Here is a 23,945-nt window from a genome sequence, read left to right as displayed (position 1 = left end):
GCAGCCGGCAGTTGCCAAGCATCTTGCTCCCACCGTCCCAGACATCATGAACCCGCACAGACCAAACCAGAGCGAGAACTTCCCATGGGCTGCTCCTGAGCTGGCTGGGTCCAGGTGGTCCCACAACGCGCTCTCATACTCGCACGCAGACAGGCAAGGACACGCTTCCCCACAGACCCAGTGCCAAAGCCAACACTGAAGCTATCACTGATGACACCCTAAAGGACACCAGCTCATGTCCACATGCTCGGAAGCGCCTGGGCCCTGTCCCACAGCTCCGGCCTCTCGGATGGACACTCACCTCCGCAAGAGCAGCTTGGGGTGGTTCTTACTCTCCAGGTTCTTCTCGATGAGGTCAGAGAGGAGCTGCTTCAGCACGCCTGTGGCATACTCCATCTCACCCTGCAGCGCTGTCATGATGAGGGAAGCCACATTGCCACGGTCTCGCATGGAGAAACTCCGCTGAGCCTCCAGTGTGCGGATGAAGGTCAGCAAGAAGTGCTTCTTGTTCAGGAGCTGCCCGAAGAGAGTCAAGGACTTCTCCACGTTCGCCTGGACCTGCAAGGATAGAGCAAAGCTGGGAGATGGACACGAGGGGGAGGGCTATGAGAAAGTGGCTGGGCTGCACAAAACCCTTGATTCACCTACTTCCCCCAAAAGAAAAGGATGAAAAAGGGTCAAAAAGCAGCTGGATTTGCTTGCTCCATAATACCAAGCTTCCTCTTTGGTGACCAGCCTCAGTTCCCTCCAGAAGTACTATCCGGTCTGTAGTATCTCAGCACCAGGTTAACAGGCTCACGGCATTGACATATATACGTACACACACATACACTTCCATACAAAGACTCTCCCACATGTGTGCAGGCACATACACACACTTACCTCTCATAAACTCACTTTCTCTCCCAAACATACACACAAACTATAATTTTCAATTTCAGCTGACAAGCAGCTCGACTCCCACCCAAGACGCTGCAGCACGCGCTTCAGGTATTGCACAGAAAGCAAATAAAGCCACAACCCTGAGCTCTGCCGGCAGCAAACCTGTCTGGTTTGGGGGGGGCTGGATTTCAGACAGGGAAGCAAACAGCAGAAACCTGGCTCTGTCTCACTCCAGACCCAGCCTGAAATATTCCCTTGAGGTGTCTGAAGGTGTATTTCTGGCCATGCCAGACTCAGCAGGGTCTGGGCTGGGATGCTTTCATCCCCACGCTGCCATCGTCAGCCCAGCTCTGGTCAGCCCTGACCACATTCCTTATCAGAAACGAACATTTTTACAACACGTTTTCCCATTAGAAAAGATGGTTTCTTCTGAATAAGAGCCTTGCTGTGGTAAAACGTCAATTGTAATGACTTTTTTTTTCCCACCTCTTGTCTTCCAGATTGGGAGAATAAGTGAAAAATTTCATTTCATGTCGATATTGGGAGACAAAACAATACTTTTCATTTCAAAACACCAACTCAAATTGAAGAACAGGGTTTTGACACATCAAATTATTTCACTTCAATCAAAACTCTGGATCTTCAGTGAAATTCCTCAGAGTTGTGACTGCCCCCTCCAAAATGCTGTTTCCTACTGGTCAAAATCCCTGTTTCCCACCCAGTCCTTGTCACTTCTGCGATACAAGCCCCAGGTACCACGTGTCCCCTCGCTGTCACCTCATCACCCAGGCAAGTGGGTGCCTGTCCCAGAGCATCCCAAAAGGGTGATGGGTGAGTGACAAACCCTCTCTGCCCCTGTCCTCAGGGTTCTGCTCACAGGCTCCACGGGAACAAGCACGTGGCTCAATTTCCCTTAACGCGGGTCAGAGGATAACGTCCTGCTAGGAACAGAAATGCTTTCAATTGTTTTTTCACAGAGTCCCTCCAGACAACGCAGGAACCAGTGCAGGTTAAGATGGGCAGATGCCTGAAGTTCAGCAGCATCAGCTGCTCCCTGCGGGGAGGCAGAGATGCTGATCGCTTCCCCAGCACGGCAAGACCTGAGAGCTGGCTGGGGCACAGCGGCTGCACTGGAAACCCAGCAGTAACACTGGTGCTTTTGAAGCCAAGACCAGGCAAAGGAGATGAGGGGACAAGAGGCTTTTTCCCTTCAGCAAAACAGCAGGATCTCAGTAAGACTGGAAATGGGTCCTGTCCAACAGTGACCATCCCACCGAAGCCGTGGCAGGGAGCACTTGAGGACACGAAATCCCCATCACACAGAGCACGTTAATGCCTGAGCCCCCCACACAGCTGTCGCCTCCCTGGACCCCCATGTTTAACTTGCTGATGATCACCAGAAATAAACGAACAATACCTAATTAAGTATCTAATCAGGCTTAAATTCACACAAAGCAACAAACCTCCCTTCCCAGAACCTAAAGAGAAAGGGAGTGGGTACCGACAGCTTGATGCTTGCTGTGGATTAGCGTGTGCGTGAGCAAGTGCCGTTTCCCTCCCGTCACTTGCGATAGCTAATGTTACACTCTGAGTAAAGAGACAAATAAAAGCAAACCTGATTAAATTATATGAAGCTTACACAACTGTAGTTGCCTTATTTAATCTCTTCTGGGGATTTTTTTTTTTTTTTAGCTCCTATGCAACTTTAACCCCTTGTTTTCCAGGCCAGGCTGAGCCGGCACGTTCTCTCAAGTGGGATGTTTTGAATTAGGAGCTGGAAGGAAACTAACTCCCACCCAGCCCCCAGCAGCCAATGCAAAATTACTCCCCTGATACCCTCTTTGATACCCTTTCCACCACTCTCTCTCCAGGGGAAACCCGCAAGAGCAGAGGCGAAAGGAGAGCCAGGCGTTTGCACAGGCAGGAAGGGCTGTGCCCCAGGGAGAGCTACAATCACGCCTGCTGGGGCTCTGAGCATCCGGAAACCGGAGCTGCAAAGGGGAAATCCATGGAAACAGGGTCCCCGCTACCCTCAGAGCTAGGATTAGGGACCAGGGAAAGAGGGCGGGCAGAGGGCCAGGGGCCCCGCTGCAGCCATGCTGCCGTACACCACCAGCACGTGCACTTACAGCCCGTACGAGCTTGTTGCATTGTAATTAGTGACCGTGCATCTTGCACCAGAGCCGATTACTTCTCCTAAACACATTGTGAAGCCCACGTCGACATTAATTACTGTGCTGGGTCAGCAGCGAGGGGAAGCTAAGGTCACCCCCCCACTTCTCTAATCAAGAGCGGCCTCAGCAGCCCAGCAAACGAGAAGCCAATTGCTGTGCAATTGCATGCACTAAATTAAACAGACGTGGGGAGGACGGGAGAGGAGAGGGAGCTGGTTTGGGGAGCAGGGGAAGGATGCCAAGGATGGGTTCTGCATGGGGAAACGGAGCCAAGCAAGCAGGCGATGTCAGACAAGCCTGCTAGAAACGAGCGGCCGGTCAGGCATCAAACAAACCCAATTGAATAAAGCAAGTGCTGTAGAAAATGACAGCAGCGATGATATTAATATAAATATTGATATTAATGTCAGAGAGCGCAGGAACCATCGGGCAGCCGCTCCGCACGCGCATCGGCTGCCACGCAGCAAGATGCTCCTTGCTGCATCAGACCGGGCCAGCGTCCAACCAAAGCATCTCTCCAGCTGGGGCACGGGGACTCATGCGGGGGGGTACGCAGGGGCCCGTCCCCAGCGTGAAACACTACAGACACAGATAGACCCCCACCTCCATCTCCTTCAGCACAGGGTGGTCCTCTATCCCCGGGAAAAGAACCCGCATGGCGTAGGTGCGGTAATCCAGAAAGGGGATGCCAGCCCCATCCAGGTCGTTGGTCAGCTCGTTAATATCAGTCTGCAGCTCAGCGAAGGCTAGAGTGGGAAAAACAGAATTAAGCAATACATCCCGGAGTCCCAGCACGCAGCATTGGCACCCAGCCTCCGCCGCACCCCCCGGGCACCCCATGGGTGGGACGGCCCAGGTGTGAATCGGCTCCTCATCCCTCCCCCCTGAAGGCTGTGAAGGCTGTCCCCGTCTCACAGATCCAGAAATCGAGCTGCAGAGGGTGGGGATGACTTCCCCAGAGTACATCAAGACTTCAGAACAGGACCACCAGATCCTGGGGGGCTCAAATCCCCCCTGCTTAGCACTCACAGCCTGCCAAGGATGTTGGGTGCAGGGAGAACAGCAAGGCCTGAACAAAGCCAGAGTTTCTGGGGGAAAACATTAGCCTAAACCACAAGAATGTCCTCATTTCTTTTTGACCTAAATACTACTGGAGAGAAGAACTTGAACACACCCACCCTGGCACCTCCGGATCCAAGCAGAGGCAGCCACAACTCCCAGGGGAACGCGATGCAGGGGGGTCCTGAACCTTTAATTGCACCTACAGGGAAAAGCTGACGGGAGAGGAGTCCCGGAGATGCACCAGGGACAGGGGTTGGGGAGGGGAGGGGGGCAGAAAACCCTCAGAAAAATCAAATTAACGGTACTTTAAAGGGAGCTGAAAGCCAGGCAGAGGACTGCAGGCTCGTCAGCCTGATGAGAAAAAACAAACCGTCAGCTTGAAAGGCACGCTATCTTATCTGTAACTAGTGGGACTAGAAAAGAGAAAAGGCAGGGAAGAGATTGTGCCTTTTAATTAAAAGCAGATCCTTTTATCTGCCAGCTGTGGAAGACAAGACACCATCCCCTCCACCAGCTCCCTCCCCTCTCCCTGTCACCAGTGCCATCCGCAGGCATCTGTAGGGATGAGGATTTGGGGGAGCAAAGGGTTTTTCTTTCTTCCTCGTTTTTATTCTCTTGCTTTCGATGCCTGCTCTATCCGCAGCGCCCGGGCTGGCTGGGGATGGCAGGGCTGGGGCCTCGGGAGCCAGCTCAGGAGGATAATGGGCAATTAGGTTTTATCAGCAGGATCATAGAAGGAATTCTGTCCAATTTCACAGCACCCGTCTGTCACATAATGAGAGACCGACTGCCCGCTCGCAGGCAGCCCTCGCTACCGTCCTTGCTCTCTTTTCTCCCATTTGGAGAAGCAGAGAAGAATTCCTTAACTGGAAAAATCTCCAAATCCCAACCAAAATGAGTTTGCTTCCTCTGACAAAGCAGTTTTGCCCATTCCCTCTCTGGAAGGCAGTGGGAAAAGGGTGGGAGCACACTCAGCCTCAGGACGGTACAAGACCTTCCAAGACCCCCCAGTCGGCAGCAGAGGGATCCCTCACCCTCCTTGCACTCCAGGGCCACCCGGGACTCCAGGTTGTCCATCTGCAGCTGGAGGCGTTTCAGGGTCCGGTCAGCATCCCGGGATTTGCGCTTGTAGGCGATGAGGACGATGATGATGATGAGGAGGAGCAGACCACCGCCACCACCAATCCCGATGATGGCGGGCAGGGTGAGCAGGCTGTCCGAGTAGATCTGCAGCGTCCCCGGGGAGAACTCGAACCCTCCAGCCTTGATCTGCACCATGGTGGGGGGGAAAAAGGGCACGGTGTCAGGGGCCATGCACCCAGGGCAGCCCTCCCCGCTGTGCTGGGAGCTGGGGGATGACTCCCAGCCCAGGGAAAGAAGGATACAGAAAATCCCAGGGATGGCAGGAGTTGGTCCAGAGCAGCACGGTGTGCTTTAATGGGATGCAGGCTACATACTACTGTAGTGGGCAGAGTTTGATGTCTCATTCAGACAACATTACAGTAACAGATGGGATGTGAAGCGAGTTCCCCCAGGGGTGGGGAGCATGGGGGAGACCGTGCTGGGTCCCTTTCAACCTGGCAGGGTCCTGGAGCATGAGCACTGCTGCACTACAACCCCACAAACAAAGGAACCTTCCTTATGGCATGAGCCAGCACCAGGGGGAAGGGGTGGGAACTCCCCCTACACCAGCACAGGCTGTGCCTTGGCACCCAGGGGAGAAGGGAGGAGGTTGCTTGCAGAGCCACCCACGGTGCAGGAATTCCCAGCTGAGCGTGCTGGGGAAGGGACAAAGTATTCGGTCCTACCAAACATAATTAGGGAGAGCAATGACCGGGGAGCAAAAAGAAGGCTCCTAAGGATGCTCCTGCACATGCACCGACTATCCGGTCCTCATCCAAGCATGAGCACGCAGCAGGGCCGGGGCCAGGATACAGACCGAACCTCTGTGACACACGGAACACGAGAAGCAAAGGCACCAGTGCTGGCATTTACCGTGACTTTGTGCTGGCCAGTGAGGTTGGGGGACTCGCAGAGGAGCTGGGTCTCAGAGACGGTCAGGGTGCAGGGAGTGTCTCCGATCAGCACCGTGTAGTTTAGGCGGGAGTTACCAGCAGCTGGCGGGAGCAGGTTCCTGCCCTTTGAGGGAACAGAGAACAAGATTGTCAGTTCTCATACAACAGGGAATGCTTAAAAAACCCAACACAAAGCAAGCGCATACTCTTGCAGTGCAGGACTTTGCCCCAGGAGACACAAAAGGCACCTCCATGGAAGTCCACATCCCTATCCCTCTGCCTTACCTTGAGGATGAGGGGAGAGCTGGGCTTCAGCTCCAGCATGCCTGTGGGGCGGAGCGGGTCAAAGACAGGGTCCGGGTAGTAAACGAAATTGGTGGTGTTGACGATCAGCAGGGCCTGGACGTTATCCATGACGAAGCCGATCTCATCCGGGCGGTCGCCAACCTCCGGAGGACTGCGCACGGGGTTGTCGATGGAGGGCGCGTAGCACACCATGGTGGTGTCGTTGTAGACAGTGCAGTTCTACAGGAGGCACGGACTGAGGTCAGACCCAGCTCCTGAGGGAGGTCAGGATCCAATCCTGCAAGGATCTCCTGCAAGCAGTGGCTCTGGACACAGGGTTTAGACTTGGGATCTCCTATCCTGTATCGTTACATCAACAGGCACCACATTCCATCCCAGGGCAGAGAAAGACTCCTGTCTGCAATGGATGTGCAAGGGGTGGCAGATGGGAGCTCGTTGGACACAGGCTCTTTCTGTCACTATACTGCAGACATCCCACAAACCTCCCTTCAGTTTTGCACGCTCAGATCTCAACCCTCTCCTGGAAGCACCTGGCTGGAGCCCTGCAGTGAGATCAGTACCCCACTTCGGGTGGCTGCCGCTGGACCTCAGCCCCTCCAGACCATCACGCCTGATGGGCAAGGAATGCGCTTTCCGCCCTGCGTTGCAGAGGGACAGCATCTCTCCTCCTTGTGCTCTGCCCCCAGCCCCACTTACGTTCTCCCTTTCAGAGTTGCAGTACTTGGCCCGGATCCTGGGCTCTTTGATGGTGGCCAGGTTGGTGCCAGTCACGGTCAGCAGCGTCCCACCGCTAGAGACATGGAGACAATGGGTTAGGAGGGGCAGCTTGGCACTGGGTCCCCACTTCTGGGAGGGAAGTGTCCATCCTCAACAGCCAGACACCCATCTGCCCCAGCCTGGGTGCAACCACAACACCCCAGGGACCTTTTATCCCACCCAGATGTCACCACAGCCAGCAAGATCTGGCATTCACCACCACCACATCTTCTCAGCTGACCCAAGGGCCAATGAGAGATATAAAACCTGCCTAATTACCACTAACACCCTGTCGCTGGGGTCTGACAGCAGCTCCCAAGCTAAAGGAGACTGGGTGCCAGCAATGGGAAAGCACCCCGAGGAAGAGGAGGTCCTCTCTGCCATCGCCATCGCCATCCCCACCACGCAGGCAGCGGGTGGCAGGGCAGGCAGAGCCCTGCCGGGTTTTCTCCACGGCGGGGTGTTAAAAGCCCCACGGTCCCGGAGAATTCAGCCATGCCCCTGGGGAGCTCGCTCCTCATCAACACCCTGGGGAAGGTTTCCCTTGGCGCTAGCGCTTAATGGATTCCTTCGCCCCCTCTCCAGCCAATTCAAACCTTTTAGAAAAATATGTAAACATTTCAAAAAATCCCCCGATGGGAAATATTTTAATTTTATTCGCCGCCGCCAAATGTCAAGCTGAAATTAAGCAGATCCAAAGCGCTCTCTGCTTTTGCCCCCTGCCAGGCTGAGCACTGCAGGCCAGGAGTTAGCAGGGCCACGGTGCCAAGCTATTGCTCACGCTCCTTTCGCCACGTCTCTGGAGCACAGCCTGGCAGCTATCACAGCAGCACTGAGATGCATCCCCCATCAGGAGGAGGGGATCCGTGTGGAAAACAGCCCCCTGTGTGTCCCACAAGCTCCCGCGATTCACCTGTTGATGCTCCACTCAGGATCGATTTTCTGGATGGTGGGATCCTCCGTGTAGTTGTACTTCACCTCCGGGTTGCTCAGCTCTGCCCGGTTGATGTTGATGAGGATGGGGGAGCCACCGGGCGTGTGGCCAGGGGGAGTCCTGCACCGGATCTCACGGGCGCTTCTCCTGGGGCAGAAACACACATCCCGTCAGAGCCTGGGCAGGAGGGTGACGAGGGCGGTTGATGCTGCCCGTGAGTCCCCTTGTCCCAGCCCCCCTCCCTTTCTGAAACCGCAGTGGGGGAGGGAGGGGTGTGAAGAGAGAAAGGAGGAAAAAAGGAAAAAAAAAACCCCAAGGAATGAAACAAAAGGCATCTGGGAAAGGCTGAGCAGCTCCTGAGCGTTCCCATCGCGCGGCTGCTGCAAACAGCAGCGATTAGGGCTGATAACCAGTAATTACCACAGGAAAATATTTAAAGAGCCGCTCCATTATCATCCCTAATCTAAAAATTATCCACTTCATGCCTCAGGGTTTTGTGCTTTTAGAGAAAAATCCCTGTTCTTTGGGCTCTTCTTGAAGCCTCCGACAGACACACAGAGGTTTCTGGGGAGATGCCTCTGGCTGCCCGTGGGATTTGGCTCCTGGGGTCCCTCCTGGCTCACCAGCGTGGGCTCCCGGCCACTGCTCTACCTGGGGGTCCTGCTGCCTCTGGAGGTGCCCATCACCCACTTCCCTCACCCCCCGCGCCCCTCACCATGAGAAAGCACAGGGCCGTCCCCCGATAGTCACGGAGACGTTGCTGCCGGCGTTGAGGTGGCTCCCTTCGATGGCAATCCAGGTGCCACCAGAGAGGGGGCCGCGGGCTGGGACCACACGGGAGAAAGTGGGTGTCTGCCAAAGGAAAAGAGCATCCCTCATGTCGGATGGGCTGAGGACTGAAACCCACGTCCTCAAGCAGCCCTGAGCGGGTGATGGGACCACAGGGGAGAGAGACCTATGGGACAGTGGCAGGGCATGGTGCTACAGGCTGGCAGTGCCAGCAGGACTGTGGGGAGGCAGAGCCTTGGAGAAATCCAACCAGCATCACCCAACACCTGCCCAGAGCATCCCCACCTGCCCCCCAGGAAAATGATGGCTGATTTTCCAACTCACCAGGGAAACCACCCAAAACTCCCTGGCATCACTTCCCTCCCCCCGTGCCAGACCTGTCCCCCAGCTCAGGGCTTACCACGAAGGTGAAGCTCTTGGGGGACACGGCCCGGTAGCTGGGCGAGCAGTTGCGGATGCACACTTCCACACGTGCCTCATGGACCTTGCTTGGGCTGGCATCTCCAATTTCACACACGATCCTAAGTGATGAAGGGAAGAAGCCCTCAGTGCCCCGGCACCGAGATGCTCCCTGTGCCACAGTGGGGATGGAACGGCTTCAGGAAGGTACAGATCTGACAGCAAGCAAAGGTCCCAGATGCCAGCAGGTTCATGAGAAACCAAGGCGGTGGCTGTTGGCACAGCCAGCCCCAAGGGTAGCTTCCCCAAAGTCTCTGGGCTCCTCCCAGGGCAACCACAACCAGCAGTACTTCCCTCCCAGGTCAGCCCAGTCAGGTCCACGTCTTCTGCAGCCACAGGCAGCGTCTGACTGCCAGCACCCCTGTCCCCCACCTCCCAAGGTGACCTGGAGTGTGCCCACCCCTCGCTGGGCACTTACTGCTCAGCGCTGATGTACTCGCTCTCGATGGGGATGCACACCACTTTGCCAACCCGAACGCCCCAGCGAACATCTTCAAACTTCAGGCCCAGGTTCTCGCCAGTGATGGTCAGACGGGTCCCTCCTTGCCTGGGGCCGGTCTCAGGTGACAGCTAGGAGAGAGCATGGCTGTCAGCCAAGGGAGCAGAGCCACGGGGCACCTCGCTTGGGCAGGCTGCAACGTTACTCCCCCACGAGCGGTGAGGAACAGACGGGTGATGATAGACACCAGCACATCTGCAAGGAGCCCACAGAGCAGGCAAGACTTCACAAATGACAGACACATCCACAAATCCCCCCAGGAACAAGCCAGGAGATGCCAGATGTGGCTGAGCAGAGGGTTGGGATTTGGACACCTCGCTGCAGGAGCCACCCTGCAGGTGACAAGGGCACTGATGGGAAGGAGACAGGGCAGCATCAGCCACAGCTCCAGCTAAGCTGCCACGGAAGCATGTGGATCTGCTTAGCCTTTGGCCAGGTCCCACATAGCCAGGGATGAGGTCCCCAACATCCAAGATGTCCTCAAAGAAGAAAGCATCTCCTCCAGATCCCTGCCCATGGCAGGCAGGGGGAAGAGGGTTCTTACTCTGCCAGCAAATGTTGCGTCAACGCGGGCTGGGAAAGGAAGGGATCTCAGCCTGGCACCGCACCTCATTTACCGGGATGATGCCCAATAAAGCGGACAGGTGTGGCCTGACAGACGGTAGCGGGATGAAGGATGAACGGAGGCACGGGCCCACTGCTGCCTCCAACCAGGCAATTACAGGCAGTTTTACATCAGCGCTCGCTGGCCCCGGGGCCCAGCGCCCACCTGCAACACTAACTGGGATGAATGGCAGGGCTGGGCACCCCATCTGGGACAGGGGATGGGGATGGGGCTGGGTCACCAGTGACACAGAGATGGAGCAGGAGAAAAGGCAGCTGCAGGCGAGGGAGAGAGGAACAGAGGCTGCACCGGTCCAGGAGGAAGGAAAAGGGACTGTTTTCCTGCAGGTAATGTTCTCCTCTGCCTGTGCCCCTGCAGTGCTGGCGGAGGTCCCTCACCTCTGCTAGAGGTAAGCCCAGCACCTGGAGAGGCTCATGCTCGCGCTACGACCAAGCACCCGCGAGCTCTTTGCATTCTTGGCAAATCTGGGCAGCTGCAACCCTGGGGCCTGAGCCAGCTGGGGCTTCCTCCTTTTCCTCCTCCTCCTCCTCACGCAGGGTTAGTCCTGGATGTCACACCCGCAGTGAGAAAAGGCGGACGAGCAGAGGGTGGGAAACATGCAGCAGTGGACTGGGGTTAATCACTGTCCTACAGATTCACACTGGGCTGATCCCCTTCCGTACACTCCAACAGGGGCAGCTGCTCCCCACATACAGGCAGCCTGTCCCAAGGCCGCGGCGGAGCCGGGGTCAGCCACAACTCACGGTTTACACCGCAACAAACCCCTCCTGGGGCTGTGGGGAGCCGCTGTTTGCCTAAACCCAGCTCAGCACCTGCTCAGTTCCAGGATCAGAGCTCATTACGGGCTGTATCCAGCATCAGGTTGGGTCCCTCCCTTAAACTGAGCTCTGCCGGGGCGGCTGGCAAGCAGCGGCTGCTTGTTTGGTGTTTCTAAATGAGTGTTAAAAGCTGCTCTGGCGCACTACATGCCTCCTCCTCCGCGGCAAAGCTGACAAGGGCCACGCGTTCGGGGAGAAACAAGCCCGGGACTGAAATGCCATCGCTGGCCGCCCAGCGCAGGGAGGTCAGAGCAAAACAAGGTATGAGGGAGGAGAGAGCTGGTGAGGAGAGCCGGGGCCGCTCCAGCTTCCCTTTCCCGCCTTCCACCTCTGAACCCCTGTCCCCGACAAACATCGCCACGTTCCTGCTAATTGGTTTCATAGGGTCCTTTTACACCAACAGGCGAAGGGCTCCAGTGGGCGCAAGCAGTGGGCTCATCCCCGGCTCCAGTAGCCACAGCAGGGCCAGGAGGTTTTTCCCCCACCACCCTATGCTGCCCTCTCCGCACCAGGCTGCTCTCCAGACCATTTCCAATCCTGCTCGCAGCCCAGGATGCGGGATGGGGGTTGTGGGAAGCAGCAGGCAGAGGCAGGCTGCCGGAGGAGCACCACACCGACACCTACGCACACACACACCGACCACCAGCTCCTAGGGCACTAACACACAGCAGCACCAAGGTCAAGCCCTCCTGCTAACAGCTTCTGCTGCACCTGCAATTACTGAAAATCTCCTAATTCAGGACAGAAGAGCTGCTACCACGGCTGGACACCATCAGCTGCTGGGAAGCTGCTGGGAATGGCATGCACAGGGATGGATGCCTGTGGCCCTGGCCACGCGAGCACTAGAAGACTGAGCACAATCTACAGCGAAGCCACCATGGGCCACCCCCGGCGTGACACAGCCACCATCACCTCTGCTCCCACCATCCCCAAGGGATGGGCTTTGGGAAATTCAGCCCAAACATCACAGGAAGCCATTGGGGACAGGGAGCTCTGCAGCCCCCCACACAGCAACGGGCCTCCTTGTAGGGATACAGGCTCCGGAGCTCAACCCTGCTCCCCCAGGGAATGGATCCCTTCTCCTGCCAGCCCCAGGCAACTCTCTGCAAGCAGGACTTCTCGAAGGCAGTGCTCTTTGCAGGCAGGAACTCCCTCTCCCCAAACGGCTGCCACCCTGCACACTGGTGCCCTGTGAGAGGCAGGCAGTGCAGCAGAAAAGCAAGACTCTCATTTCCAGCTTCCATCAGATAAGACACTGAAACCCAAACAGATCAGATCCTGTGCTAAGACTCTGGTAATTAACACCAGTGGGGCCCGGCCAGCCACAGGTAAACAGAAGGTGTCCAGCAGAAATACCCACCAGTCCCTCCTCATGCACTCAGTGCCCTGCCCAATAGGCATGTGAACATTAATCTATGCAATCTTATTAAATGAAGGTCGTAAAAGCTGTCAGGGAAGGGGGATGATGAACTACCGGCGCACATGGGGACTAGAGGAGGAGCAATGCGGAGCTGTGGTTTTCCCAGGATCCCTCAGCCAAGCGCAGGGATCTCGGAGATGGGCCAGCAAGCTCAAGCGTGCAGTGGTGGTGGAGAGAGGGTTTTAGCCTTGGAATGAAAGTGGCAACAAGAGACGCTCAGTCCTAAATACCCAGTAGATCTGGCTGCTGGGAGGTGCCGCCAGAGAGCCCCATTCCCATCATCCATCCCAGTCCCCTGGCACAGGGCATCACCCCTGGTCCGCCCCCACATACCTTGGTGATCTTGGGGTCGGTGCAGCGGCTGTTACCACTGCTGGCGTGCATCCAGCTGCTCTCATAGGCCAGGCAGTGCTGCCGCAGCGAGCAGCGCCGCTCCAACACGCACCAGCCACACTCAAAGCGTGGGTCAGCCTTCAGGCACAGGCCGCAGCTCTCCCGCAGGGCCGAGCACTTGTACAGGTGGGCTGCAATGGCACAAGGAGCACAGGGGTCAGCATGGCCACCCTGCCCATGGGCTTTTGGGAGAAGGGCACCCACTCTTGCCCCTGATGCTGAATGCCAGGGGAGCAAACCGCCATGGGCAGGGAGCATCAGCACCCTGGACTCAATGCTGAGGCAGAGCTCTGGGCTCTCTCCCAGAGTTTCTTGGAGAAAAGCACCTTGTTCAAAACCCAGCTGATAGATGCAGCTGGAGCATCGCTCCTTCACCATGGCACTGGTGCAAACTGCAGTCAGGGCAGGGGATAGAGATGGGCTGAAGCTCAGGATGGGCACCAGGCTGCCTTCCCACCCCTGTCCCACCCCTCACTCACCCTGGATGTTCTGGGGGTTGTCAATGACGAAGTTCCCATTCCAGACCACAGACAAGTTGACTGGCAAGTCGCTGATGTCATTCCCTTCGTAGAAATACTGCAGGAGGGGACAGAAGGAGGCAGGGCCTGTTAATTGTTGAGGCAAAACACCCTGGTGAGGGGCACAGAGGCATACAACCCCAATAGGTGGACGTCTCCCACCCCCTCAGAGGAGAGGGACTGGGGCCTGCTTCAAAGCATCAGACACAGCACATGCAAACCAGTAGACTGGACTGGCAAAAAAGATAAATAAGCAAAAAAGAGGGTTTCTAACGGGACGCAAACCACATTAATCCGAAGGTCTGAAGATGCTGTGAGAGAATGAAGCAGATGGTGTCTCTGTGGCACACATGTACCACTCCCTGCCAGGCACCCGAATGCTTCCCTGTGTTCTCCCGTCTCCAGGGACACTCCAGTCGAATGTTTGGGATTAGGTTTGGGATCATGCTTATTACTAGTGAACCTCGGAAAGGACAGGCTGGGCACATGGCAGGAGTGGATTCGGCAGAGCCATCCCTGACACAATGCAGGAGGATGTCTCCCGCGATCCCTTCCAGCCCCATCACCCATAACACAATGACATAAAGCTGTGGCCACGCGGCCATGGGTGGGTCAGAGCCAGGCACCAGCCTGGTGCCACATCAGCCCCTGGAAAGATCTTGGGAGAGCATCCCTCCCCTCCACGTGTCACCTCCATACCACAGCCCCAGCTGTAACCCAGTCCAGGACCAGCACCACCACCCTGATCTCCTCAGCTCCCATGTAGGGAAGTGACACTGGGGGATCCCACCCCCCGGCTCTAGGGGACCCCAAACTCAGGCCACAGCACCTGCTGCTATCTGGACATACCCACCCCCATTGCTTCTTCCAGCCTGGCCAGTGCCTCCTCCCCACCCAAACCCCTCTCCCGGTGCAACACCTAAGCCCCAGCCCCAGCTGCCCCATCAATATTCCCTGCACAGCCCCTGCATGCAGGCGAAGAGGTTTAATCGATACGGAGGCAGGATGGCAGTCGGAACCGTCCCTGACAGCTAATGACCTCCTTCGGCAAGAGATTCCCTGCTCCTCGCCCGAGAAAATGACAGGCATGTCAGGAGAGATTAAATGAATGATTCATGGGTTGCTGGAGTTTGTTAGGGAGCGGCGGACATGCCGGCAGCGGCTCCCCCCGGCACCGGGCGGGCACCTGCCACTACCTCCAGCCAGCATGAGCCCTGGTGCAAACCTGGAGACGGTGGCCTCAGCATCTCCTCCAGCACTGCCCGGCCGCTGTCCCACAGAGCATTTGTCCCTGCCAGCCCCAGGGACTACTACAGTGGGTCAGGTCTGCTCTGCTCATCCCCCTCCACAGGAGACAGGGATGTGGCCCACGAAAGAAGTCAGCATGTCCAAGTGGCTGCAGAAAGCAGGAGACACTTGTGTGGTTCTCAACTCACTGCAAGGCTGGTCCCTCCCGTGTCACGTCTCCCAGCTGGAACAGCATCATCAGCCGAAAACCAGCATCAGATGCCACCAAAACGGGGCACATGCCCGATATGAGAAATGGCTATGGCAACACCCCCCCTTCCCCGAACCCCACAAGGTGCATAGGAGAGGCTAAGCCTGGTCCTAGGTTACACCTCCACACTTTTTGGCTGGTGGTCCTACCCCCAGGGCCACCCCAACCAAACACTGGGGAGGAAGGGATGTCGTACACAGCAGCTGTAAGGCATGAGACGTCCAACTGCAAACTCAACCCTTTCTTGAACACTGAACAGCTCCATCACCATCTGCCCACTCCAGAAAGAGCCCCACCACTTCCCACGCAGTCTCTCGCTCATGGCAACTTGTGTGGTGTTTGCTCGGACGACCTTCAGCCACATCTCCATCACACACCACCTACAACCACAGCACCTCAGCAACATCACCAAGCCAGGGAAGGTGGACCCACAACCGCGCTGAGAGTCCCGATCTGTTCACTTCCCTCTATCCTACACCCACCCAAGGACATTCCCGACAGGACCACGATGAGGAGCGGGCCAGACCTACAGCAGTGAGCATAGCCCATGCCCTGGCAGCGGGAGGGAGTGCGTGCTGGGGAGGGCGGCAGCGGTGGCGGAGCAGAATTTAGCTGTGACGAGCCACGTGGCAGCATAAGTGAAATTGGCATTTTCAATTTGTACTCTGACATGTCTCATTTGGGGCCCTGGCATCTTGGGAAGGCATCCAGCCTGCAGCTGTCCAAAACACTTATTTGCATCTCTCTGCCCCGGCTGCTTTTGGAAATTAGTTCTTCTGGGAGGTGGGCTGGAGGAAGAAGAATAGGGGGAGAGGGAAGGAGAGCATTAACTCTTCACGTACCAGCCCCAAGACAGCACATGCACAAGACAGTGTCCCTCTGGGAAAGGGCAGGGTTCCCCCTCCAAGCCACCGTGCTGAGGACGCTGGATTTGCTGTGGTGTGGAGCTGGAGTGGACGGCAGGGAGCAGCCAGGAGCACAGGGCTGTGCGGAGGGAAGTGGCAAGCAGGAGTAGAAGTCATGGCCCCAGCTGGTGTTCGCATCATGGGATCACCAAAGGAATGTGGATATCAAGGAAAAACGCATCCTCGGCACCTGGGTTTCGGTCAGCAGCGTCTCACCTGCCCTGCAGAGATGGGCAGCAGGCTTGTGGCTTGGATGCTGTCACTGCTCCTTGTAGGATTGTAGAGCCGAAGCGGCAGCTTGGCTGCATGCAGGCAGGAGCTCAGGGCTCAGCCTCCTGGGACACTGCAGTCCACCCAATCCCTCTCTAATTTCCAAAGCACCTCTTATTCCGAAGGATGTTTCCAAGGCCTCCCTGCAGCTGCTGCTTCCATAGCATGGGCAGGAAAATGCCCTCTCCACACGTGTGGGCACAGCCACAGCCAGGGAGGTGGCAGCATCCAGGCTGCAGCAGCTGAGCAAAGCAGTGGCCACTCTCCAGCCCTGGAGGCCCCACAACCCATGGGGATCAGGCAGGGGTGCTTACAGGTCTCTCCATCCCACAGGATCCAGACAAGAGCACACAGGAAGCCAGCAGATCCCATCATGCTGGCTCCTCCCTGCTTCTAGCTAACACAGTGCTAAACATCCATTAAACACTTAACTGTTATTAACTTCCTGGCTAATCAATCGCTGTGGCTGGCAGGGATCTGGGATGAGCTGCGGGAAGGGAGGGGAAGCCAGGGTGGGTGTGAGTGGAGGGATGCAGCTACCCAGGCAACCCAGCTAGCAGACCACCTTTCACTCTACACAGGCGCCCAGGACCCCCTGCCTGTGCCACAGGATGGGGCAGGGCAGCTGCCTCCAGGACGAGTTACTGGAACAGGAAATTTTTTTTAGGAGCAAAAAATAGGCACAGCCCTGAGAGCAAACCAATGGCACCCAGGAGAAGTGTGCTCATGCTGCACGGTCCACAGAAGGGGAAGAGAGGAAAGATGTCACCGAGTGAGTCAGCAACAGGGATGTGAGCTGCCTGGCTCCTCACCTAATGCAGCCAGACTCTTCAGCCTGCTCTGGAAGAGCCTGCAAGGAGAGCGTGGAAGGGCCAACGGAGAACACACCAGCCCCACCAACCCAGATACAGCTATTCCCAGCAAGGTCTCTTGCAGGGACATGGTTCAGGCAAGAGGACACCAAGGCTTTCGCAAGGCTCTTCACCCAAAGCTCATCTCAGGCATCTTCCCAAGTAACAGCCAACAATCTTGTGTGCTCCTCATTGCTCCAGTTCTCATGCCTGCCCAACCATCATGGGGAGGCCCACCGGCCCAGCACACTGCAAGGGCTCTGGGTGCCACCTCCCCTGAAGGTCTCACATTTGGTCCTAGCAAGCTCACTGCTCACCCACCATCTAGCAGCAATGAGCACCGAGATCCACCCAGCTTCCCTTGGGCTGAGGGATTCCGGTGCCTCCAGGGAGCTGCACTCCCAGGACCACAGCCAGCAACGGGACACTTCAAATCCGGGGGCGGACTGCACTGAAATGCACTTCGGGATGCGCCTGCAAGCACCGTGCCAACTAGCCAAACGCACTAGCCCTTCCCATCAAAGGCAGGGTGGCCCCACAGCCATGGCACCCCTTGCCACACAGTATCCATCCCACAACCCAGCATGCGAACGAAGGGAGGGACCCTGCTCCCCCAGGAAGGCAGTGGGGGGGCTGTTCCTCTGCCCTCTGCGAGCAAACCCACACATCCAAATTTCCCTTGCAACCCCCCCTCCCTCTCACATGCACCATCCCCCTGGGCTGCATTTCTGGAGGAGTGCTTGGGCTGCAGCTGTGTCCTATTTTTCTGTAGTTGATGACCTCAACTCCTTCCCCGCACTACAGGGACGGCAGTAATGTACATCGCGTCTCGCCAGGGCTCAACTGCAATTCATCATTATTTTATCTGCTGGAATTTAATTGGATCCTATCAAACTCTCCTGATACTCCCTTTTCACTTTAAACAGTGCTGCAGGAAAGATAAATGTAGGCACTGCTAGGACGGAGAGCATGGCTTTGTTGGCGAACGGTGCTGGGGTTGTTGGTTCCAATCCTGTTTCCCTCTCCGTGGCTGGTTAATTAGAGATACATACGCTGGAGGTGCACGGCGCTCAGCACAGGGCATGTGTGTATGATTTATGTTCCTCTATAAATACACCCTAGGCCTAGTAAAATACCATCATCCACACAACAGCACAACTTGACGGTAACACTTGGCCTCTGATTCTGGATCTCCTTTTGCTCTTTACACATAAATATCTTCCTTTCCTCCCTCATCACATGCAAGACTCTTTGCCTGTATTCCTCCCGCCTGAAATTCGGCGTGGTGTGAGAACCCAAGACCCTGAGAACACATCAGAGCAACACCCAGGCTCCACCACAGTACAGAAATACCCAGAAAGGGTAAATCTAACACATCTTGCCTGCTTTCCCAGCACCCATGCCTGGGGCTGGCCATCCTGGCCTCAGCATCCGCAGCACTGGGTACCACTCACACACCGACCTCACCAGCCCAGCGTGCTCTGCCCCTGTATCACTTTGTCACAGGGATAACTCACTACATGCCTCCTTGGAAAACATCCTGACCCAAGCCTGGCTGGAGGGTAGCAACCTCTGGAGCCGCAGCTAAAATAGGTGGGGAAGGTGGGCTGCCCATGCCAGGGGATCAACGAGGGGGGAACCGAAAGGCAGCCAGGGAGGTGACACAGCTGCTCCTCACCACGCAGGCTTTGGTTAAAAGGAAAGGGAAATAATTGAGGCGTGAGGCTTAATTTAAAGTGCTGAAACGACAAACTCAAATGCTCATGGAAAGGCGATCAGGGGTTCTTCCTATTTTTACATTTAAAGGAAAAGAGCAGCTCTGGGGTTATTTCAGCCTTAAGAGGAACATTCTGAAGAGAAAAAGCCAAACCCTTGGTGGCGAGAAACACCTGTAGCCACACTGCCAAGGCCAGGACTAAATCGGATGAAGTCCAACGTCACAAGGATTTGGGACTGTGGCACTTTCCAGCAGCAAAAACGTGTATTTTCTGCAGCAGTTGGAAGGATGAGCCCCATTGCAGGATGGCAGATGGGAAAGAATGGGCAAAGTGTGGATGCTCCAAAAATAAAACTCAGGCATTACCTGCACACATTAAGACAGGTGACCACTTCTCCATCCTCTGCTGCAAGAAGCAGGCCTGGAAATGTCTGCTTCCAGAAAATGCAAACTAACCAATTAACAGAAAAAATAGTTTACTGGCAAAGAATTTGTTTTCTTAATTAGGCTTTTCTTTTCTTTTTGCTTCTTTACAAGGCATGTGGAAAATCTTAAGAATTGCTTTCCTTTTGAACAGCAGAAAGAGACTGAAGTGAGGAGGCACAAAAGGGGTCTTCCTGCTTCTTTTTTTTGCCCTGGGATGCATGGGGAACACCAGGCCTGGTCTCCCTTGAGTCTGCTGAAGATCTATTGGGTGTCTTGAATGATGTTTATAGTCGACACTCAAACCTTAATGAATGGACTGCTGAATATTTAACCAAGATGTCTTTTCTTCAAAGTGCTAACAAGTCATTGGAGTTTGACAAGCACTAAAACTAAACATAAGACAAAGAGTTTTAAGCGGGTTTGACTTATTATCCCTCCCATTCACCCTGATTCAGGAAAGCATCCCTAATTCCGCAGAGTAATTAACCTCTTGTTTAGATCCCACAGAACTCCTGGAAACAAAGTGTGCTTAAATGCCTTTCCGGAGGGAGGAGATCCACTCCTCACTCGCTGGCTGGGAGGATGTCACCCTCTCCCTGTTTCTCCCCTCAACAGTCCACACCAGGCAAGACCCGAATTCCTAACCCAAAAAATAAATCGCGACAGAAGAACCGGGTGGGTCACGAGTGAGTGACTGTGCGGGAGCCTGGAGTGTTATCAACCAGCCAGATGGACTGCAAAAAAAGACAGGGAGGAGACAAGCATCACAGAAGTGTGAATCTGAATCCCCCACACCATAAAGCAGCCTGGCTAAATGCCCTCAAACGTTAAAGCAGGCAAGCAGACCCTGAAAGCAAGACAGATTCTTTCAAGCCAAAACTCTCTTCTTCCTTCTGTGAAGCCACCCTGCTCCCAAAAGCCAAGTCTCCTGCCTGAGACTGCAGCCCCACAGAGCTGCTGCCACCCTCTCCTGTGCCCACACAGCCTGCAACGGCTCCCGTGAGCTCTCCAGCTGGTTTGTTTTGCTTTCTGGGTGTCCCTGGCAATTTTCAGGTCAAACATCCACCACTGTCAGCTTGGGAGAAGGTGTTGGTCACCTCAGGTCTGCGTGGGGACCGTATGGCAGGCAGTCACATCTCAAGCCATCCCATCCCTTTGGACAAGAGCTGCAGAGACCGTGCAGCTCGTGACACAGGTGCTGGCAGCCCCAGCACCCCTCGGAAAACACAGGCAGTGGTTTTTGCTTCTGCCTCTCCCCCCTGCCTTGCAGATTGAAAATTACTGGGGAGAAATGAGCCCAAAAGATTCAGATCCCCTCTCCAAGCCACACCTCCATAGGTAAGGGAGGTGCAGGCACCTCTCCCCCAACACCCATCAGGCTGCCAGCACCACGCAGCCACGCTGCTTCTCTGTATCCTGCAGCACACGCCATCCCAAACTACTTTTGAACGGACTAAGCCAAACCACACGTTGGAGAGTTGGGCACGAGGGAGCTGCCAGCTCCGCCAGCTGCACGCAGAGCAGACCTGGGCTGGCCGAGGGGCTCTGGCCAGGCAGGGGCTCACAAGATGTCCACGCAAAGCTGGGGACCAGCAAATCACCGTGAGGGATGAGGGCCCGCGAGCCACCATCTGCTTTCCCCCGCAGACTCCCCATGCCCTGGGCAGATGCAGTTTTGGCTCCTGGGTGCTGATGCAGCTCTGTGCCCAGCCAGGACCCTGTTTTGAGTCAGAGGCCATGTTCCTTCCACCCTTTGCAACAGGTCAGTGGTTCCTCCAGCCTGTTTCCAGCTGCAGGCACTCCTCCGGCAGTGGAGCCAGGCACGGGGACACTGCAGAACGTCCCTCGGACGACCAAGCAGGTTACCTGGTGCAACCAGCCTCCTGACAGGACAAGAGCAGCTTGGCTGACCCCCAGGAAACCTCCCACATGGCTGCAGTGGAGACAGAGTGAGACCCCAGCAGCGAGACCCCAGCAAGGAGACCCCCACCATGGTGATCTCTCCTCGCACACATCTCCATCACGTTCTCCCTGAAGAACCAACACCAACCATGCAGGCAACGGGCAAGGCAGGATCCGGGAGCAGATCCGCATGGCCAAGCACTGGTGAGGGTCACAACCAACACCGAGGCCAGTAGCCAAGCCAGCTCCACTGGGCAGCGGTCAGCCTGGCTGCTTCTCTTCCGAATGCATCAGCAGGACAACAAACCTCTGCTGAAGCTGCCCCACTAACGGCTTCTTGCAGTGGTCCACCTCCCTGGCCCAGCACAGACCCGCCGACATTTCCAGCTCAGCACAGGGAGCGTTTCTGCTCCTCACAAATTTCATGTCACCAAGAAGGAGCCCTGACAGCTTGGCAACCCTCCTGGCACTGCTGTCCGGGGCAGTGGGCAGCGACTCGGGATGCTCCTCCTGCCCAAAGGCTCGGCAGCCCTTGGAGCGCAGGAGGAGGGAGGGAGCCAAGGCTCATCTTCAATGGCCTCTAAATGTCACTGCTGCCACTGGAGGACAGGGGAGCAGGGACTGGCACTGTTGTTAGGCTGCAAATGAGCTTTCACAGTGTGAGTGATGGAAAACAAATTTAAAAAGGATTAAATGAGAGAGGAAAGGGAGGAGCCAGCTCCATGCGGATGGGGGCAAGTTGGTGCAGAGCCCAGCGGGGCAGCTGAGGAGCTGAGCAACACCAGCTTCCAGGGGGGACTACTAACACCCTGGGTGGGTTTGCTCAAGATGGTGCTCCCTGCACAGGATTGCCACACAGCACAGGGCACACACCCAGCTCACCGAGGGGCTGCAAAACACCCTCTCGCTTGGGGACAAGGCAACCAGAGAGGGCAGAGCAGCCTCCAGGAGGCAGCTTAAGCAGCAGAGCTGCAGGGAGCAAGGACAGAGAGGCAGGGAGCGATGCAGCAGCAGCACCAGGATGGAGGGAGGGCAGGCAGGGGGATGAGGAAGCTGCCAGTCAGAGCCGGGGATGGACAGGGTCTGCAGGGAAGGAGGGGAAGTGGTTGCAGGGCTGGCAGGCACGGCTGCATGCAGGCAAGTGTGCGTGCATCGGGACACGGAAAAGGTGTTAGCTCAATCCCACTTGTAAAGCGGGATGGCTTGGTGTCAGGGGGAAGCAGAAGCAGGCAGAGGGGAGGGGGAGGCATGGCTCCGGCACGTTCTGGCCAGCTGGCTCCAGTCCAAGCAACTTTCTTCAGCCTTCCAAAGCCAATTTCCTTGGAAGCACTCCTAAAGCCTGGCAGCTCCCCTAGGGAGGCTCTGGCATTGATTTTATCCGGAACGACCCTGGGCAGCAGCCTCCCCAGGCACCGGAGGGGCACAGGGTAACACAGCCCAGCAAGGTGGAAACCCTGCACCCCATGAACACCAGAGACCCCCATTACCAGCCCACAGGAGACCAAACCTGGCCGTGCAACAAGCTGGGAAGCTCCCAGGGCAGGGAGGAAGGAGCAGCCCGCAGATGAAGCCCACGCGGAGGTGAGCTGCACACTCACCGAGGTGTTCTGGCACTGGATGCTGGTGCTGTTGAAGCGCAGGGCGGTGACACGCGTGGTGCTGCCAGGGATGTGGAAGATGCACTCGTAGTTGCGCTGGCCGGACTGTGGCTGTGGCAGGTTCTTGGCCGTCAGGGTGATGGGTTTCACCACACCCACGGGGATGTAGATCTGGGTGGAGGGAAGGATCTGGGGACAGTCCTGCAAAGGGAACAAGGGGCAGCTGATGAGAAGGGAACACCACACTGCCACCCCCAGCACCCTCACAATCCCCCCTTGGCTGGCAGGCTGGGCAATGCACTGCGAAAAGACCACCCTGAGCACACGCTTGAGTCAATCCTCATGTGCAGCCAACCTAAACCAGCATCTCATGGCTGCTCTGACCAAAGCCCTGAAGACAGAAAACGAGAGCAGAGAGGAATGTGGCTGCGAGGTGTTTTCCACAGCTCAGTTTGATCTAGGCGGGAGGTCGAGAGGGGATTCAGCTATGGAACCTGCAACCTGGCACTGCAACAGCAGCACACACTGGGACAGAATCACTGGTAACGAGATGGGCTTTATGCCATTATTGTGGTCAGTAGGTTTCAGAGTTAATACCCACTGAGCGGTGCACTGTCAGGCCACCCCCTCAGTTCTCCCGTTTCCCTTACATTCTCCATCTCCCCTCCTTTGCAAGTGGTCAGAAAAGCCTTTTCCCCCTCTGACACAAAAAGTGCTTCTGCAGTCTTGCAGAGAACCTGTTCTGCAGTGAATTTTGCTACTGCTGCTTCCATCCCCAGCCAGCTCGAAGCAGAGCCACTCCAACTAGCCTGGCTGCAGGCTGCCCACAAGACAGCAGCTCTAGGAAGGGGATGATGGTGAATCCAGCTGGAGGAAGGCAAGGGCAGGGGGCTTGGCACCACCGTGCCAGCCCCCCACGCTCCCTGGGGAAGGAGCTGAGAGGGCAGCTCTCCAGTGCTATTCCACTTTTAATAGCCACTGGCTCCCTGCTTCTCAGGGGAGCTGATGAGCCTTGTGTGCAAAGCACAGGGGAGCAGGAGGGACAAAAATAAACGAGCTCAGGCAGCAAAACAGTTCCATGGCCGCGGTGGGTGTCACTTCAGCAACAACAGCCTGACGCAATCCCAC

General features: G+C 56.3%; 1 protein-coding gene across 1 annotated transcript in view; it reads right to left on the bottom strand.

The window, feature by feature from the left end:
- The window catches only part of LOC104508867 (plexin-A1-like), a gene marked incomplete at both ends in the record, with an annotated part of 43,640 nt that extends 20,622 nt beyond the window's left edge, over positions 1–23,018 (bottom strand). The window contains 13 exon segments of the mRNA XM_010150623.1: positions 302–558; positions 3,660–3,802; positions 5,153–5,387; positions 6,114–6,257; positions 6,419–6,658; positions 7,136–7,229; positions 8,109–8,276; positions 8,845–8,981; positions 9,319–9,439; positions 9,796–9,947; positions 13,073–13,263; positions 13,612–13,708; positions 22,818–23,018. Of these exon segments, the coding sequence (XP_010148925.1) occupies positions 302–558; positions 3,660–3,802; positions 5,153–5,387; positions 6,114–6,257; positions 6,419–6,658; positions 7,136–7,229; positions 8,109–8,276; positions 8,845–8,981; positions 9,319–9,439; positions 9,796–9,947; positions 13,073–13,263; positions 13,612–13,708; positions 22,818–23,018 (2,180 nt within the window).
- Positions 23,019–23,945: the final 927 nt, after the last annotated feature.

This window comes from Eurypyga helias, unplaced genomic scaffold, assembly GCF_000690775.1.
Source record: "Eurypyga helias isolate BGI_N326 unplaced genomic scaffold, ASM69077v1 scaffold19564, whole genome shotgun sequence".
Classification (NCBI taxonomy): Eukaryota; Metazoa; Chordata; class Aves; order Eurypygiformes; family Eurypygidae; genus Eurypyga; species Eurypyga helias.
Note: the sequence above shows the minus strand (reverse complement) of the source record. Positions and strands in the feature narration are given on the sequence as shown.